Source organism: Manis javanica, chromosome 15 (assembly GCF_040802235.1).
Source record: "Manis javanica isolate MJ-LG chromosome 15, MJ_LKY, whole genome shotgun sequence".
NCBI lineage: Eukaryota > Metazoa > Chordata > Mammalia > Pholidota > Manidae > Manis > Manis javanica.
The window spans coordinates 69,207,584-69,225,893 of record NC_133170.1 but is presented as its reverse complement, the minus strand read 5'-3'; the positions used below and the strand labels follow the sequence as shown (position 1 = coordinate 69,225,893).

At 48.6% G+C, this 18,310-nt stretch overlaps 1 protein-coding gene across 17 annotated transcripts in view; it reads right to left on the bottom strand.

Moving 5' to 3' along the window:
• CUX2 (cut like homeobox 2) overlaps positions 1 to 18,310 on the bottom strand; it is a 245,999-nt gene that overhangs the window by 38,715 nt on the left and 188,974 nt on the right. For 9 of the 17 annotated variants that reach the window (XM_073222297.1, XM_073222286.1, XM_073222290.1 and 6 more), the window contains 2 exons: positions 5,894 to 6,007; positions 2,387 to 2,521 (listed from right to left, as the gene is read on the bottom strand). The exons of 2 other annotated variants lie outside the window; for them this stretch is intronic. In XM_073222297.1, coding sequence (XP_073078398.1) covers positions 2,387 to 2,521; positions 5,894 to 6,007 — 249 coding nt within the window. Of the gene's footprint in view, positions 1 to 2,386; positions 2,522 to 5,893; positions 6,008 to 18,310 lie in introns of those variants that run through there. 6 more of the 17 variants (XM_073222279.1, XM_073222283.1, XM_073222281.1 and 3 more) reach the window with 1 other exon arrangement.

The window sequence follows — 18,310 nt, the reverse complement described above, 5'->3', positions numbered from 1 at the left end:
TCTTTCACTTAGGATACTGTTTCTGAGGTTCATCCAGGTTGTAGCATGTGGCAGACTTTCACTCCTTTCTATGGCTAAATATTCTATTTTATGACTAGGCCACGTTTTGGTCCTCCATTATCTGTCAACGGACATTTGGCCATTTGGCCATTGTAAATAATGCTGCTATAAACACTGTGTACATGTTTTTGTTTGAGCACCTGTTTTCAATTCTTTGGGGGCTATACCTAGGAGTGGAATTGCTGGGTCATAGGTCACTCTAGGTTTAACTTACTAAAGACCCACTGCACTGTTTCCCCTCCCACAGTGGATGGCACACCTTCAGATACTCAGTTGTGGCCCGCCTCACCTGTAGGTGCCCCCAGGCAGGTCCTGTGGTGGCTCAGTATATGCCTTTGGCACTGAATTCACCATGGGAAGAGAGGGTGCTCAGGGGCTGGCAGTTGAGGGTAGGTAGCTCAAGAATCCCAAAATCCAGGCTCTCAACCTTGGGCCCAAATGACTCAGTTAAATTCCATTATTAAACTCCTGCTAAGAGCCTGGCATGGGAGGGTGAGTGCAGAGCCGAGCGGTTTGCAGAGTGAGCCCCTTCAGTGGATGACAGAGTGTTCAGAGCCTGGCTCACTCTCACAAATGTGCACATGCACACATGGGAATGTTCCAGGTGCTGAGGCCACAACAGTGAACAACAAGACATGGTCTGACCATCACGATGCAGAGTAGCAAGTGCCCCAAAGGAGAGATGTGGCCCAAGGCCAAGGTCACTTAGCCATCTGTTGCCTCTGACTCAGTTTCCCCATGTAAAGAAAAGGGCCAGTGACACCTCAGAAGGTAGATGCCAGGAGAGAGTGGGATGCTGTGTGAAAGGCACATGTCACAGAGCAAACACTCTCAAGAGGTGGTTTCTACAACTATTCCTCTTCTTACAGAGGAAAGTTCAAACTTCAAAAGGACCTCAGAGGAAAGAAATGACAGTTTTGCCGGGGGACCTCAGAGGCTTTAGAGAGGTGCCTACACTTGAGCTGAGACTGAAGAACTGCCAACTTCTGGCTTGTCAAGGAAGCTGGAAAGGCATTCTGGGTGCAGGAACAGAGTTGGCAAAGTGCTGTATTTTAATCACTGTGAATCACGTGGAGGTAAGGAAGGGAGTTGCAAAATGGGGAGTGTGTGAGAGTGGTCAACTTTTCCTTTGACAGGCCTCAGCCCATTTTGTCTTCCCCACAACTTCAGAGGGCAGACCAGGCCAAATGTGGCCCACCACCTGTTCTGTCAGTAAAATTGTATTGGAACACAGCCATGAAACTTGTTTACATATTCTCTATGGCTGCTTTCACACGGAGTTGAGTAGTTATGACAGAAACTGCATGGCCTGCAAAGCCTGAAATAATTACTCTTTGGCCCTTTACAGAAAAAAGATCATCTGCTAACCTCTGAGGTAAATTCTACTCATTCATTCCTTAGACAAGTTATCCCTACACCTGACTCTTCCCCTCTTCTCTGCTTAATTTTTTTCCCAAAGCCTTTCCCACTACCTAAAATACTATAATTCTATTGGATGACAATCAGTTTCTTCCCTAGAAGGTCAGTGCCCTAAGGGCAGGGATTTTTGTCTGCTTTGCCCTGGCTGTGTCCCCAGTGCCTATAATAGTGCCTGGCCTGCAGCTCAATAAATACCCAAGACTTAGATGGTTACCAACGGCCTTCAGGTGCCTGTCTGCCCCTGTCTGTGGAGACCTACCTTACCTACCAGAGGTAACCACCATGTCGAATTTTGCTCATCATTCTCTTGCTTTTAAACATTTTAATCACTATATATACACTACATGTGTAGCTCTGCTAGCTTGTCTCGTTCTGGTACTGAGACAGTGTTGTGTTCACGACATCCTGTTGCTGTCTCTTCCTGGACACATAGTAAGACTACATTCCTGGGGCTCCTGTTCAGCTGGGTGTGGCCACATGACTGAGTATTGCCCAGTGGGATATGGCTGGAAGTAATGTGTACCACTTTTAGGCCTGGACCCCATAGACCTCTGTGTGACCCTTCACATTCTTTCTCTGCCTTTTGGCCAGTTGTCAACAGTTACTGTGACTCTGGATGTCATGTATTGAAGATGGCAGGACCACCGGACCACCACAGCTTGGGTGCCTGAGTGACTGTGTGGAGCACTCCCCGCAAACATCCCCATCCTTCAAATACATTAAGCCTCTCAGATTTGGAGTTGGTCTGTTCCAGCAGTAGTACCTTAACCTATTCTGCACCTAAAATGGTAAAGTTGAGTTCCCTGCCTCACCCCCACCCACCCAAAAGGGTGGCCAAGTTTGGCTGCTGAAGGTCTACTATCCATTTATTTATTATAGATGTGTCCCGTGAAGGCCTTATCAGTACCTTTGGGGCCGAGGAGCTCAGGGTGCCTCTTCCACGAAATGTGGAGGTCTCGCCGCGGCTGCCCACTGGGGTTGAAGCTGGGGGTCTGCAGTCTGTCGTCTAGGCTGCGCACTGCCTCAAACACAGGCACGGGATCTGCACAGAGTGAGGAAGATGGGGGAGGTGGGGGCCCTAGGGACTGGGGGATGCCCAGGCTGAGGTTGTGGGGCCTGGCAGGTCCCTCCACGGGGAGCATGCGTGGGGAGGCCATCCACAAGGGCTGTCTGAAGTCGCTCTGATGGCTTAGGAGGGCAACGTGGACTTTCTGCTTCATGGAGAAGCTTCCTCAGGCACCTGCTCAGGGGTGTGTGTGCCATCCACATGGGTGTGGGTGTCCTGCCCAGCTGGGAATAACAACTGTCATCATGACTGTGCCTTCTGGATTCTATGATGCTATCTGTGGAGGCCATGGGATTGTCTTGCATGCCTCCAACCACAGGGAGTGTCTGAGTAAGGACCCCACTCTGAAATCCACCAGTGTGAGGCCAGACTTCCCAGAATGGGCCTGCAGGAAGCAGGACTACAGGCTGACTCCTGGGGGAACGCTGGACTCTCTGAGGGACAAGGACTTCCCCTAGGCCTTGCCCAGTGCTTCTTTAGGCTGTGGGTGGTCTGGCTTCTACCCAGTTCCCCCGGCACTTTTCCCAGCACCCTGTTTTCCTTCACCTGCCTTTCCCTAATAGCATCCTTGCACATATAATCCTTGGGGTGTTTCTCAGTGGACTTGGACCAATACCATCATTGGTGACATGAGCGGTCAATTAAATAATGGTTTTTCTGAGGGTGAAAACACACCTCTCCATTTTCCAAAAGGTTCAAAGTGAGGAAGGTGCATTTCCCTCCACCTGGAATTCTGCACCTCCCACCCCCACCCCCTTCACCTAGGGAGCACTTCCTTCTCCTTCAGATCTAGAATCCAGCCCCTCTTCTGCCAGGCAGCTTTCCCCAACTCCCTACCTAAGGCAGGTGCTAAGAGTATGTGGATAATGCCAGGGGTCGGGGTGTGGCATCTTCCAGGTCACAAAGCTAGTCCATGGGAATGGGTTCCCATGATGCTCCCAGCACCCCCTGGAGGCTGGCTTGGCTCTGATTCATTTCACAGATGAGGGAACTGAGGCTTAGGGAGGCCAGGGGACTTGCTAAGGGGGAGGCAAGACTCAAAACCGGATCTCTTTCTCAGATGCCACAAAAGCTTCCTATTCCAGTGGTGTGGACATTTCAACCCCCGCAGCAGCAGGCAGGGCTCATGGGGGCCTAGGAGAGCCAGGGCCTCCTTGCTTCATGCCAAGGGGCTTGGGTCTGGCCACAGTCTTTTCCTTGGCACCAGAACTCTGCTCTTTCTGGTCCCTCCCTAGCATCCCCCTGGGCACTGCTGTCTGCTGTGGGGCAGAGGGCTTCAGAACATGGGCCCTAGCGGCAGACATCTGGGGTCTAGGTCTGATCCATACTTGTTTCTCAGGATTGCTTCGTGACTTGGCAAGTGAATCCATCTCTCTATGCTTCACCGTAAAAGTTCTGACCTCACTGGGCTGTGATGAGGATCCATGTAAAGTTCTTAATACAATGCCTGGTACTTGGTTGGCTCAGAACAAATGGAAGCCCTGGATATTCCTGCCTTTCTGAGCTCCGGTCACACTGGCCTTCTTCTCAGTCCCTCAAATGCTTCTTCACACCCCGGAGTCTTTGTACAGGCAGAAGCCTTTTCCGGGAGGCTTTCCTTCCTTTCCCTTTAACCTCTATCAGCTAGTTAATGCTCACTTGTTTTTCATATTCCACTTCTTCCAGGAGGCCTTCCTTGACTAGTCAGTCCTCTGATATGAGCTCCTCCAGCTGCCTACATCTATCCTTCACAGTACTCACTGAACTTAAAATTTTCAGTGATTAGCATATCCATCTAATTAACACCCACTGGACTGCTGACGCCATGACAAGGCAAGGCTGGAACCACATCTGTTTTTGCTCCCTCACTGGACCCCTTGTGGGTCAATGAAGCCTGACACACAGTCCAACCCAATAAATACCTGCAAACGGAAGGAGCAGGCTAGTGCCTGTACAGGGGGACCTTCAGGTCCGGCTGGAACAAGGTTGTCCTTGAGTTTTTCCCTTGCATTTTGTCCCTTCCCTCCTGCCTGTTTGCTGAGGTGCCAGGAGCGCTGACAATGGGCGTTCGGGTGGAGGTAAGCAGGTGTGGGGACTTTCCTCTGTCAGCACTCCCCCCACGCCCGTCATTAGGCTGGGCCTGCTCAGCGGGGTATGCCATTATGTCTCCCCGGGCTGATGTAATTATACATTGACATAATTAACCCAGCAAGCACATTAGGCAGGCCAGCTAAAAATTCATCTATAATTATTTGTTGTGTGCATGCTAATGAGTCCATCTGCACTGCCTTTGTACAACATGGACAAATTAATTTACAAGTCTGAATTTTTTAATAAGTTCAAGGAAAGGCTTCCCATTGTGTCCTGGTTTTTGAGAAAGGAAGAAAAAGGTGACAAGCACTTGCCGGGGTCAGAGAAGTTAGATAAACATGGGAGGCTGCAGCTCTGAGTGGCCCCAGAGGGCCATGGAGGTCTGGCTCTGGCTCCAAGGAGGTGGAAAAGACCCAGCTTGTGGCTCAGGGGCTGGCTGGCCACAAGCCCATCCAAACCAAGCGATGACACTCGGGTGATAAAGGATGTCATTCATCCCATTCTACAGGGTCAGGGGTTGATGTTTCATTCTGTTCAGAGGCCCTGCGGGTCACTCCCTGCTGCCTTGTGCTGTCTGTCCAGGGGAAGCTGGCCTCAGGTGGTTTCCTGGGGAGGCTGGGGGCATGGGGTTGGCTGGACACTTAATACTCGTTCCAAGGCCCCCTCCTTCACCTTTGTTTGCCAGCATAGCGCAGAACACAGTGGGTAAGCTCACAGAATCTGAAGTCCAGCTCTGGGTCCAAATCCCATGAGGCCTTGAGCATGGTTTCCCCACTTACAAAGTGGGAAAATATAACAGTTCTTACTTCCCAGGAATTATTGGGAAGATTAAACAAAGATACGGAGAGAAACTGCTGGTGTCAGCTCTGGCTCCAAATTGGCCATGTGACATCTGGACAGTTAACCTCTCAGAGCTTCCATTTTCTCATCTGCAAAATGGGGCTCTGTGTAGGGCATGGTTGCAAGGACTGGATGAGAGAGCGTGTACAGAGAATTGCACCGTGGTAGGGGCACAACAGGGCCTGGTAAGTCTTGGTTGCTGTTATCACTCTGAGAGGCGGCAGCACGCCTGGTCTCGTGGCATTCTGGGGCCAGCTGTTGGCATGGGGGTGCTCTGTGGAGTCAAGACAGGTTATGGCCTCATATATGTTCATCTGTCACTGGGAGATTCAGAATACAATAATCCTGCTTTAACTCCACTCTGGGACCCAAAAATTCCAGCTTAGAAAGTTTCACTGGGGAGGAACTTAGCAGGTCAGTTTTGCCCGACAGTCTTACCACAGCGCACAGGTGGGGAAAGCAGGGTCCAGTGGCTTCCTGAAGTCTGCCAGTGAGTTGGTGGCAGGGCTGCGATGGGCCCTTGGGCTTCTTCTTCCCACACTCTGTTGCCTCCTGGATCATCAATTTGAGCGAAAAAGTGGGTGGGGGTGAGGGGGTGTTACAATGACTCAGCGGAAGTCAGCCTGTGACTGCATCCTAACAGCCAAAGCACTTTAAATGGACTGGAATTCATTAATTCTTTATCATAACATTATGAAGTAGGTACTGCTGTGTTCCCATTTTATAGATTGGGAAACTGAGGCACAGCATGGGGGTGAAGTCACTTCTGCAAGGTGAGACCCTGTAAGGTAGATGCTGGTGTCTGTCTTCCAGAAAAGGAAACAAGGTCTCAGAGAAGAGATGCCATGTGCCCAAGGCCCCTGAGCTCAGAAGTGGCAGAGGTGGAATTTGAACCCAGGGTGCCAGGTGATTCTCTGCAGTGGGCCAAGCTGCCTTGAGGCAGGGCACAGGGGACGTTTTACTATTATGCTAAAAGAAGGAGACTGAGAGCTTTGTTCCTGCCTTATTACTGGGTTGCTGAGTGACCTTGAATGAAGCACCAGACCCCTCTGGGCTCCCCACTGAAATTCCTACTCCAAGTATATCAACGCTGGATGTCAACTAGATAGGGTGGGGTCTTGCAGAAGTGAGTGGTTTAGGCCTTGGGCCTGTCCCTTAGAGCTGCAATGCTCAGGGAGGGTGCTCATTAAATGCCTTTACAGCTAAACTTGACACAAGAGGTACAAATGTTATGAATCCTCCAAATTCCCAAATCACACTCAGATAAAGGGGGAGGGGGCCAGGCTGGGAGGTCAAGGGCCAGCTTCTGGCTGTGACACTTTCTGGGAAAGTCACTTAGGCACTGGCCTCAGTTTCCCCATCAGTAAAATGGGGATAACAACAGTGCCTACTGCATAGGGCCACACAGGGATTCCATGAGCACGTTGAGCCACAGGCAATGCCTAGCCTGGCACCCAGAAGGCTCTAAGTGACTATTGCCCTTATTTTTATTGTTGTGACTTGTGGCAGCCAAGGAACTTGCCCCCCAGGTCTCCCTTTAAGAGAGAACCTCCTGGTGGGATGCACCAGGTGCTGGGCCCGTGGATCTGCTGCAGCAATAGCTCGGAGGCCATGCTGCCGGCGGCTGCTCCTAGTCAATGACTGAGGCCACTCCTGCTGATGCTGGGACAGGCAGCCCTCACATTACGGATGGAACTGAGCCCCTCATATGCATATGCCCAAGCCCTAACCCCTGATGTGACTGTACTGAAGATGGACCTTTAAGGAGGTAATCTAGGTTAAATGAGGACATAAGGGTGAGGCTCTGGTTCCCGCAGGACTGGTGTCCTTACAAGAAGACACGCCAGAGTTCTCTTTTTCCACATATGCGCAGAGAGGCCATGTGAAGACAGCAAAGGCAGCCATCTGCAAGCCAGGAAGAGGTCTCACCAGAAACCAACTCTGCCGGCCCCTTGATTTAGACTGTCAGCCTCCAGAACTATGAGAAATACATTAAGCCATCTGGTCCGTGGTATTATAGCAGTCTGAGCAGACTGGTACATCCTGCTTTGGGGGGCCCCGCTTAGTGTGGCTGAGACTTTCTCAGCACTCACTGCAGTATGAGGTTCCTACCTGTCTCTTTTCCTAGGTGTCAGACCAGCATTGCCATCTGAAGGCTCTCCCTGCCTCCTCCTCACCTCCTTGCACATCTAATGTCATCTTGGCATCTGTTGGCTTCTGGAGGACCCAAACCACCATGTGACTATTCTTTTGCCTCTCAGAGCCTCAGTTTTCCCAACTGTAAGATGGGGATAGTCAAAGTGCCTCCCATGTGGTGCTGCTGCTAGAATCCGGAGTCTGTGGTTGCGAAGCCCGTGGTGTGGTGCTGGCAAATCGTACGGTGATATGTCTAAAGTGGGTAGAGCTCACAGGAGGCCTATGAGTCCATGCCCCAACCTCACTCAGCACGACTTTGTTGGGCATCTGTGGGGTCCACGAATGGTGCTCTGTTTGTGTGCAACTGAATCCCAATCAGATATATGGATGTGGATTTATCCTAAGGGCAGTGGGAAGTGACATGTTCTAACTGCCTTTATCAAAGGCTCATCCGAGCTGCTGTGTGAAAAGTGGGCTGTAGACAGGCTACTGCAGGAGTCCAGGTAGGATGCTGGGGTCAGGGTGGTGGCAGCAGAAAGGGGAAGTGCTCAGACTTAAGAGGCAGACAGGAAGACCTGATGGGGTGTGGTGTACCAAGTTGAATAGCATCCCCCCGAATTCATGTTCACTTGGGTCTTTGGAACGTGATCTCATTTAGAAACACTGTTTTTGCAGACCAAATTAAGGTAAAATGAGGTTGACTGGATTAGGGTTGACTAATCCAGGGACTAGTGTCCTTATAAGAGAAGAGAGGACATAGAGACACACAGAGAAGACAGCCCTGTGAAGATGGAGGCAGAGACTGCAATGATGCAGCTACAAGCCAAGGAATGCCAAGGAAGCCCCCAGAAGCTAGGCGAGCGGATTGCAACAGATTTCCCGCTCAGAGTCTCTGGAAGGAACCAACCCTGCCAACACCTTGATCTGAGGCTTCTGGCCTGCAGAACTGCTTTAAACCCCCCAGCTAGCAGTCATTTGGTATGGGAGCTCCAGAAAACCAATACACGGTGCTCTGGGGGACAGAAGTCAAAAGCAGGTGTGGGCAGAGCCCTGTCTTCCCCATCTGTTCCATCCCTTCTCCCAGCTTCTGGGGGCGCTGGCAATCTTCAGCATGCCTTCGCCTATGGTGGCATCTCTTCAATCTTTGCCTCTATTGTCACATGGCCTTCTCCTCTCTGTGTGTCTCTCCTATTCTTACAAGGACACCAGTCATACTGGATTAGGGCCCATTCTAATGACTCCCTCTTAACTTGATGACCTCTGAAAAGACCCTCTTTCCAAATAAGGTCATGCTCACAGGGACCGGGGGTTAGGGCTTGAGCATATCTTTCTGGGGCACACAATTCAACCCATAGCATGTGGTACCTGACTGGGTACCACCTGTGAGAGGGGCAGAACCGAGGGGCTGCCAAGTCTTACAGGAAGTCCTTGCTCAAGCCTAACCAGCTTCCCACCTAGGCACCCATTCCACTTGAGTAGGGAACAGGATGAATAGGGTCCTCCTCTGACAAGCACACAGCATCGGTCTCAGTTACTTTCCAGGTATTTTCCACTCTATTTTCTCCCCACAGTTCCCAAGGTAGAATTCACAGATTTTACAGTGTGTGGGTAAACTAATTTCTTCCCACCTCCCTCATCTGGGGGAAATCCAAGAAGCCCTCAGGTAAACTGCTGGGGGTTGAGTTAGAGAAGAAAAACAATTACTAGCATCCAGAAAACGGAGATTCAGCCAAATTACACATGGATACAAGGCTTGGCTGTGGTGGTTGGTAAACCAAAGGGTTTCCCATTTTGTCCAATCATCTTACTCAGTGCATCAGCTGAATGTCACTGGCTGCTTTTTTATTTTTTATTTTTTGTGAACAATTCTTTTTATTAAGGTATCATTGATATATAATCTTATGAAGGTTTCACATGAGCAATATTGTGGTTACAACATTCACCCATATTATCAAGCTCCCCCCCAACACCCCATTGCAGTCACTGTCCATCAGCGTAGTAAGATGCTATAAAGTCACTACTTATCTTCTCTGTGCTGTACTGTCTTCCCCATGACCCCCCCTACATTATGTGTGTTAATCATAATGCCCTTTAATCCCCTTCTCCCTCCCTCCCCACCCACCCATCCCATCCCCTTCTGTTTGGTAACCTCTAGTCCCTTCTTGGAGTCTGGGAGTCTGCTGCTATTTTGTTCCTTCAGTTCTGCTTTGTTGTTATACTCCACAAATGAGGGAAATCATCTGGTACTTGTCTATCTCCGCCTGGCTTATTTCACTGAGCATAATACCCTCTAGCTCCATCCATGTTGTTGCAAATGGTAGGATTTGTTTTCATCTTATGGCTGAATAGTATTCCATTGTGTATATGTACCACATCTTCTTTATCCATTCATCTACTGATGGACACTTAGGTTGCTTCCATATCTTGGCTATTGCAAATAGTGCTGCGATAAACATAGGGGTGACTATGTCTTTTTGAATCAGGGATTTTGTTTTCTTTGGGTAAATTCCTAGGAGTGGAATTCCTGGGTCCAATGGTATTTCTATTTTGAGTTTTTTGAGGAACCTCCATACTGCTTTCCACAATGGTTGAACTAGCTTACACTCCCACCAGCAGTGCAGGAGGGCTCCCCTTTCTCTGCATCCTCACCAGCATTTGTTGTTCCTCCTTTTACAAGCACAAATTGAAAGGGAGAAGTGACAAGAAATCTTTCAAATGTTTGAAAGAGGTTCCTGAGAGAACCCGGACAGCCACAGGGGCCTCACGGCATCTTGCTCTCATTCCTCAGTCCCCCCTTCCTCCCCTGGAACCTAGCTCCGGCTTTTCACACAGTAGGTACTCAATAAATGTGGATGCTTCTAAGCTTCTAAGTTTGTGGTGGTTTGTTACAGCAGCAATAGGAAAGTAGTCCAGGCTCTAACACAGCCATTTATTCATCAGTACATTTTTTTGAGCACCTATTAGGTGTGGACATCATTTCTTCAGTTGCATCTGCTATGTGCCAGGGAAGTGTCTGGGCCCTGGAGATACAGCAATGAATGAAAGGAAATTTCTGCCTCCAAGAGGTCGACATTCTAGAGGGTAAAGATGGACAAAGGACAAATAAACCAATGGTAGTAAGGGGCTAAGAAGAAAAATTGTGCGGGGCCTGGGGAGAGAATGGCTGTGTGTTGGGGGGAATGGTGCTCATTGAGGCGGCCTGGTCAGGAAAGTTTGTGAAGGAGGTGACATTTGAGCAGAGCCCTGAAGGAAATGAGGAGGCCAGCAGGGGGATGAGAGAATAATTTAGAAACTGCAAGCACCAGGAGAAACAGCACCTGGCGGAAATCAGACCAGGAGAGGGTGGCAGACCCTCCTGACCAATTCCCCTGCTGCCCTGAGTTAGTGTCCCAGAAACCCCACCTAGCTTGATCTTCATGACAGCTGACCCATTTCACAGATGATGATGTGGGGCTCAAGAGAGGCTGGCAATGCCTGGGTGATTTTTGGTGTCAGCTTCATTTCCCCTCCCTGTTTGCTGGTCTGGGCACTGCCACTGAGGGTGGTGGGTGGGTTCAGAGAAGGCTCTGGCTCTCTAAACACTAGTGTCTGGTCTTCATCCACAAATCCCCACCCAGTATCAAGCTAAAAGCTCAGGGAAACTGACATTTCTTCACACCCCCACGTACATATGCCGGGTCTTTGCATGTATTTATATCTCATTCAGTCATCAAAACAACCACACGAGAGATAGCTATATCCCCATTTTCCAGATGAGGTTGAGGCCCCGCAAAGGCAGGCCACTTGCTCACCAAGCTAGAAAAAGGCAGAGCTGTGCTTCAACTGAGCTCAGCTCAAATACCAGACACTGGCATATCACCTCACAACGTCTGCTGTGTTCACCTGCCCTCAAACAATGATCAACTTCACATCTGATGAGTTGTTTTTTAACTTAAATATATTTTAAAGGAATATTTTGTTCCACTATTGTAGATAACTGGGATCCTGTATCATAAACAGGAGGTGCTTTAACCATAAAAATAAACAAAGAAAAACAAGCAAATGAGAAAACTGATGCTATTAAATTCTAGTTAGACACTGCTGCCTGCCCAAGACCTTGAGCTTGAGGCTGGCTCTCCCTTGGCTAAAAGGGGAGACTCACAGGTACTCATGTGTTTAAGATGCTCTAGCACCTGACTGAGACTTTACCTAGAAGGAAGTAGAAAGGTGACACCCAGCACACAATGTGTTGCACCAGGTACACAAAAGCTGCTCCCTGGGTCAGGTGACCCTACCTGGGGAAGCACTGGGTCCTGCTAAGCTCCCAATTCCAAAGCGACCTGTGTCCCCTCTAGTGTCTGGCAAACCTCCTATCCTGGTGCCAGAAGTGACAGAACTCCCTGAGACTTCTCGTCTGGAGCCAGGGAACTCAGTTTTCTGCCAGGCTCAGTACTTCCACCAGAAACCTTCCAAATGAGACATGCGGCTGCCGAGAGCCATGAGCTGGACTTTATGTCCCCACTTCACTCCTGCAACATATAGTCAATAAATAGATGAGGGTAATGGTAGCTGGAATTAAACAGCCTTTGATACAACTAGAATAAAAAAGCCAAAAACAGGGCATCCCAAATCAAAAGTGTTTGACTACAACGAATCCTTTGGATCAATTGAGCACGTTGGCAGACACTAAAGAGCAAATATGACCCATCCGAGGTGGCAGGTCCTGACGGGTGTACAGGGAGGGGGAACATCGTTGGGAAGTGGAGTGCCTTTGTCTTACAGCCATCAGCCTGCTCTTTATGCATAAACTGCTTAATAAAAGGACTAATTCATTTTGACTACATTGGATCTAAAGCCCTAGAGAATATTGCCAAAAGATTTATAATATTTTAATACCACACCAGGTTTTCCAAAGACACTGTTGGAGGAGATGGGTAAAACATCATCTATTCCATCTTCCACCACTAGCTGATGCTCTTGGTGTTTTTTAAAAAAAGTATCTATGGGGTTTGGGGCGGGGGTGGGGGGTGGCGGGGAGGTTGGGAATCTAGGAAAAGCTGTCTCAATCCTCCCACTGTGTCCATCTGAAGAGAAGTGGCATTTGGAGCTTTTTTAGGAAAGCTGGAGCCGTAAGGCTGTCCGAGAGGCTGTTTAGAAACACATATATGCAGAAGTATGCATGTGCCCCTCCAAAATATCTTTGAGACAGAAGCCTTCTCCCATCTGGGCCCCGGCTCCAGGCGCCTGTGTGGGTGGGAGGCTCAGGCTATTGATGGCGGCAGCGAGACTAACTTTGATCCTTTAATCTTAACTTTTTGATAGCAGATGGGGTGCAGATCCCTTATATGCAGCCATGAGCCGTGTGTCCACCCACACTTTCTTCCCTATTGCTTGGGCTGGCTGCTTCAGGGGTCTCCTGGCTGAAGCACGGACAGAGGGGCTAAAGAGGGTCTTCCTTCTTGGCACTGGTGGTGATGGTAAGAACAACTCCATCAACAATAACAATGGCAGCCACTGTTTACTAAGCACCTACTATGTGCCAGACACCCAGCTAAGGACTACACTTCACCTGGTTTGAGGTAACAGGAGATAAGTGTGTTTCTTCAGAGGAGGAAACAGAGGGTCAGAGAGGTAGAACCCGTTACTCAAGGTCACCCAGCCAGGGAGCAGCAGAGCTAGGCCTCACATCCGTGTCCATTATAATAAAAATAAAATTCCTATATACTGAGCTGCCACAGAAAGTTCTGGGCAGGCAGGGACAGTGTCATTTGCTTAACACTGAATGAACAGCATAGGGCTACAATACTTGTCTGTGCTTAGGCACCATGCTAAGTGTTCTCCATTCTCCCGGAAGCCACCCAATGGGTCTATAATTAGGTGAGTTCATTCTTTATGTTTTACAAGTGGAGAAACTGAGTTTCAGAGAAGGCAAGTATGATACAGGAAGCAATACAGCAGACTGGGAGTTGGCCCCACTCTGTAGGAGGGTCCTGCAATCCGGATCCTTCTAGCTCCTCTTGGCATTACTCTGCCCCCTCAGCTTGGAGCTCAGTGACTCTGTTTCCCCTCAACAAAAGTAGCAGGCTTTGGAGCTCTGGGCCAGGAGGACCAGGAATTCTTGGCTCCTTAGGGTTAGCTTGTTCTTCCCCTGGGTAATACATCTGCCTTTCAGCAAAGGGGACAACAAAAATCCTTAGCTGTTTTTCACTCATTTTAGAAGCCTCCAATGGGTATGTCCAAACCTTTCATTTTTAAAATTCATGCTGCATCTGGGTTAGGAGCTGGGGGTCAAGATTCAGGCTCCACCACTCTCTGTTGTGTGACCTTGGGCAAGTGGCTTGACCTCTCTGAGCCTACATGTCCTCAGCTGTGCCCCTGGGCAGGATGGTGGTACCTACCTCTAAAGGGGCTGTGGGGATCAGTAAACTTGTTTCTATAGGGGTCTTTGCACACTGCCTGACACACAGGAAGCACCCTAGAAACGGCCCATAAGGATGGTATCTTATGCTTTAAAAGCAAGTTAAAAGACAGCCTTCTCTGAGGCACCTTCTCCCTCTTTCTGCTAGGTGTTCTGACTGGCCATCTTTGGGTCACATCACCCCTGCCGGATTCTGAGTCTCCAAGACGGAGTAGGACTCAAGCTTGAGTCCCCACAGGGCTCGGCACTAGTAGGTACTCAGAGAATGAGCTAATGAAAAGCAATGGCTGAAATGCCTGTTTTCCCTTCCGAAGGGGAACAGCCGTTCATGGAGCACCTGCTGGTACCAGCAGCATGCTGGATGCTTCCATTTAATCCTCCTCCAATCTTTAGCTACCAGAAGCAGTAAACTTTAGACAGGTGGCCATGGGGAAAGGGCACTCCTGGCAGAGCAAATGGCATGGGCAAAGCTGTGGAAGGAACTGGTGGGACAGTGCCTTCTAAAGTCAACAGGCATCTTTGGGAAAATCTGATCCTGACCCCTGTAGGGCCAAGTGAACAGAGGCATATTCTGGAGGAAGGGAAGGAGCTGAGGGCACCGCTAAGTTTCTCATTATACTAAAATCTGTGAAGGTGTCTTACCACTAGATGGCGGTAGAACTAGTCATTTGGGACAAACAAAGCTATATTCTTAATCTCCCTCATTACTTTCATCGACATATAGTTCACATAGTTCAAAGATAAATTTTTAAAAATTAAGATCACAAAAGTACTAAAAAATTCCTACAACCTTCAGATGAGAAGGAGCTTTTAAAATACGACACAAAATCCAGAAGTCATAAAACAAAGGTTTGGTTGGTAAGATATTCTACTTTCTGCAAATGGTTTTTGAATGCCTGCTAGGTACCATATATGAAAGACATTGTAAACAAAGTTAAGAAATAAAAGGCAAACTAGCAGAGATGATATGAAACTCTTTTACCAGGACAAAGGTTAATATCCCTGATATACAAAGAGTGTCTACAAATCAGTAAGATAGAAAAATGGGTTACAGACATATGGAACCAGTGATTCACAAAAGAATAAATGTGAGTGGTTCATAACATATGAAAAGATGTTTAGTGTAACTGAAAAACAAAGGAGTAAAAACAAATCATCAAGGAGAATAAAAAATCCTACCCTTTCGACCATTGGTTCTGGGTTTGTAGTTAATATATAGCAATAGTGTATTTTCCCTCCCCAAGTTTGCGTCCTCCCTCTCAGACGCATGGAGCATACTGCGCTTTCCTGAGCAGCCTAATGCCCAGTGCTGTAGACGAGGTGCAGTGAATCACAGCACAGCCGAGAGACTGTTAGAAGCAAAGAACCAAAGTCACTCAGGATTTTTAATCACACAGGGAAATACAGATGCTCGTGTTGTGTGAAAAGAAGCAGGATTCAAAATGGTACATGAAGAATGAACAACCATTTTTGAAAGAGTACACAGGGAAGAGATCAGAACGTAAAACAGTAAAATGTTCACACTGATTTCTAGTGGGTAGCTTTCCTCCTTCCCACTTTTCTGTGTTTTCTGAATTTGATGGTGTGCATATGCAACTTTTATAATTGGGGAGAAAAATTTAAAGATCTTAAACATCATAAGGCATTTTCCTATTTCACAGAGTCAGTAACCCTATTGCCTAAACTGCCCACGTCATGTCCTTGACAATTGACACACCTTGTGAGATCCACAGCAAGCGCTGTGACTCGGGTCCCTTACACCCTGATGTCTGCTTTGCCATGGGCCGCTGATTATGAAACCCTGCTAAATGCTCTCATGCATAGCATAGCGAATCCTCACGGAGACTGACGAATAGGTTCTATTATTAACCCTCTGCTAGAGACACAGAAATAAGAGCTCAGAGAAGGTCAGGCCCGTGCCAAAGGGCACACAGCTCAAAACCTCCAAGCTGAGGGTTCCACCCAGGTGTGCCTGACTCTGCAGCTCAAGCACCTAAGCTGACCAGCCTTGCCTCCTGAAAGAAGGAACACGGAGGAAGATGCCTGTCAGAAGTTGCCGTCTCCTGCATTGGATTTTTAAAACCAGAGTAAAGTGGAAAAAACATTTCAGAGCACTCACCTCTCTCTTCTCATTTCTTCAGCAGTGTTCTTCTGCCTGCCCTCTATTCACGCCTTCCTTGATTTTTTTTCCCCCCTCTCTTTTCTTTTTCTTTTCTAATCACTCAGTTAACAAGTTAGCTTTCTGAAGCTTGGGTCGGTACCTAGTGACTAGGAGCGCAGTAAAGAAATCAGCCGTCACCGATAAAGAAGTCAGAAAGGTTTAAATCAAATCATCCTCCACAACAATGACATTAATTATGCTTTTAACACGTTCTACTGCTTTTTTTTCTCACTTCACGCCACATCTGTGTGAACAATATCCAAAAGATTTACGGTTTTCTTTCGTAATTACAGACATACAGGCTGCACACTTATCAAAATACTTGCTGAGCAATCACACTATACTGCATTCTCTGCCAAAGATTTGTGTTGGCAGCAGTCATTCAAAACAAAAATGTTGAATCAGGACTTGTGTGGCTTCGGAGGGGGGGGAGGAAGTATTCCGACAAATAATTTGCCTGTCAAGAAATATAAAAACAGGAGAGTGTGCATCCTGGCAAATTTTCCAGGAGTGTTATTTTTACAGAGGGGGTTGGAGCAGTGTGTGTCGGGGGGGACAGTGAGCAGGGAAGCTCCAAGCACCAAAGAAACATCTGACATTTGGTTCTTGTGTCTGAGGATAAAATTTAATGAGAACAAAAATATGTCTTTCTAATTCCCCTAAGAAATCATTAAAACATTTTGTTATTCTTAAATGTCTCAAAAATGAATTAGAGCCCCTAAAGGGGCTGTTCTTATGCTACATCTCCATCAGTTAAGGCTCCTTGTTCTCCAACTTGGTGACAGCTGGGGACGTATGTCTCCCCCGCCCCTCCATTTCTGGGGAGCAGAGTTGGAAAATCAGACACATGGAGTCAGCACCAGGCCTGGAACGACCCTTTGGGGAGATGGGGGAGAGGGCCCGATGACCTTCTGGACAGCTCTGAGCCAGACCTGGGAGCTTTCACGGTCCCTGGCTGGCACTGCGGTCCCAGCCCTGTGATTGTGTGAACAGCCCTGTCTCCAGAAAGGTCAGGGGCCCCCAGTGAACTCCAGAAATGGAGACTTTTTTCCAAGCAAGGGCCGTAGCCTCTCCTGACCCTCCAGCACTAGACCTGGGTTTGCTAGACAGGTGACCCGTGATTTGGTCACCCTGCCACCAGAACGCAAACTCCCTGGAGGCTGGGCGCATGTCTGCACCTGTGGTCTCACGGCTAGGTTCCCAGTGTCCAGTTAGTGCCGGGCACCCAGCAGGCACTCAATAAATGCTAACTGAGTGAACAACGCATGACAAGTAGAGGGCTCTACTTGAAATCAAGTACCTTTCCATTGAAATAAACCTTCCTCCCTTTCTGCATCCGAGTCTTATTTCTAATTCATTCAACAAATAGTTATTAGGTGCCTACTGTGTATTAGGTTCCAGTATTTAATTTTAGTGTGACTAGTCCCAGCCTGGGAGAATTTCACTTCTGCCCAGAAAGCCAGACGCATACATGATGATGAGAGTAGCTCAGTCTCCAATTTATAGATGAAGAGACTGAAGCCCAGGGAGGTGAGTTAATTCATCTGTAGCCACCCAGTGAGTAAGAGGTTCAGGTAGGACCAGAACCCAGGTCGGGCCCTGAGCCTGCTGCCCCTGGTGTCACAGGTGAGATACTACGGGGCCCAATGGAGGAGCCTGATGTGGGGACTCCTGGGAGGCATCTCTGGGGTGCATCTGGGGTACACCCTCCAATGTCATCTGTCACTGAGACTGTGGCATGGGGTTTGAAGGGTTGAAAAAAGGTGGAAAATAAGACGGTTTATTCTTCCAGGTTTTCCATATACCTCTGAAGAGAGGGGAAACAAAAAGGCTTCAAGGAATGGGGTCTCTAGACCACATGCCTGGTGTGGTCCTGAGGGTGGGTGATACGACCCAGGCTGCAGACACACAGCCATCTCAGTTTCACGCCATGGGGCCATGTCCCTGAGGGGGTGGACCCCTGAGGGCTGTGCTGTCCAGTTCCAGCCATTCTTGCTGCAAAACTATTCTCACTGAGAAAACCCACGTGGCCAGGCTGTCTTCCTGCAAGCGCAGAACCTGGGCAGAGTGAGGGACCAGAATGGGTCAAGCACGCAGATGCCTCTGTAGTGGGCTGAATGGTGGCCCCCCAAACATATGTCCCCCTAATGCCTGGGATGTG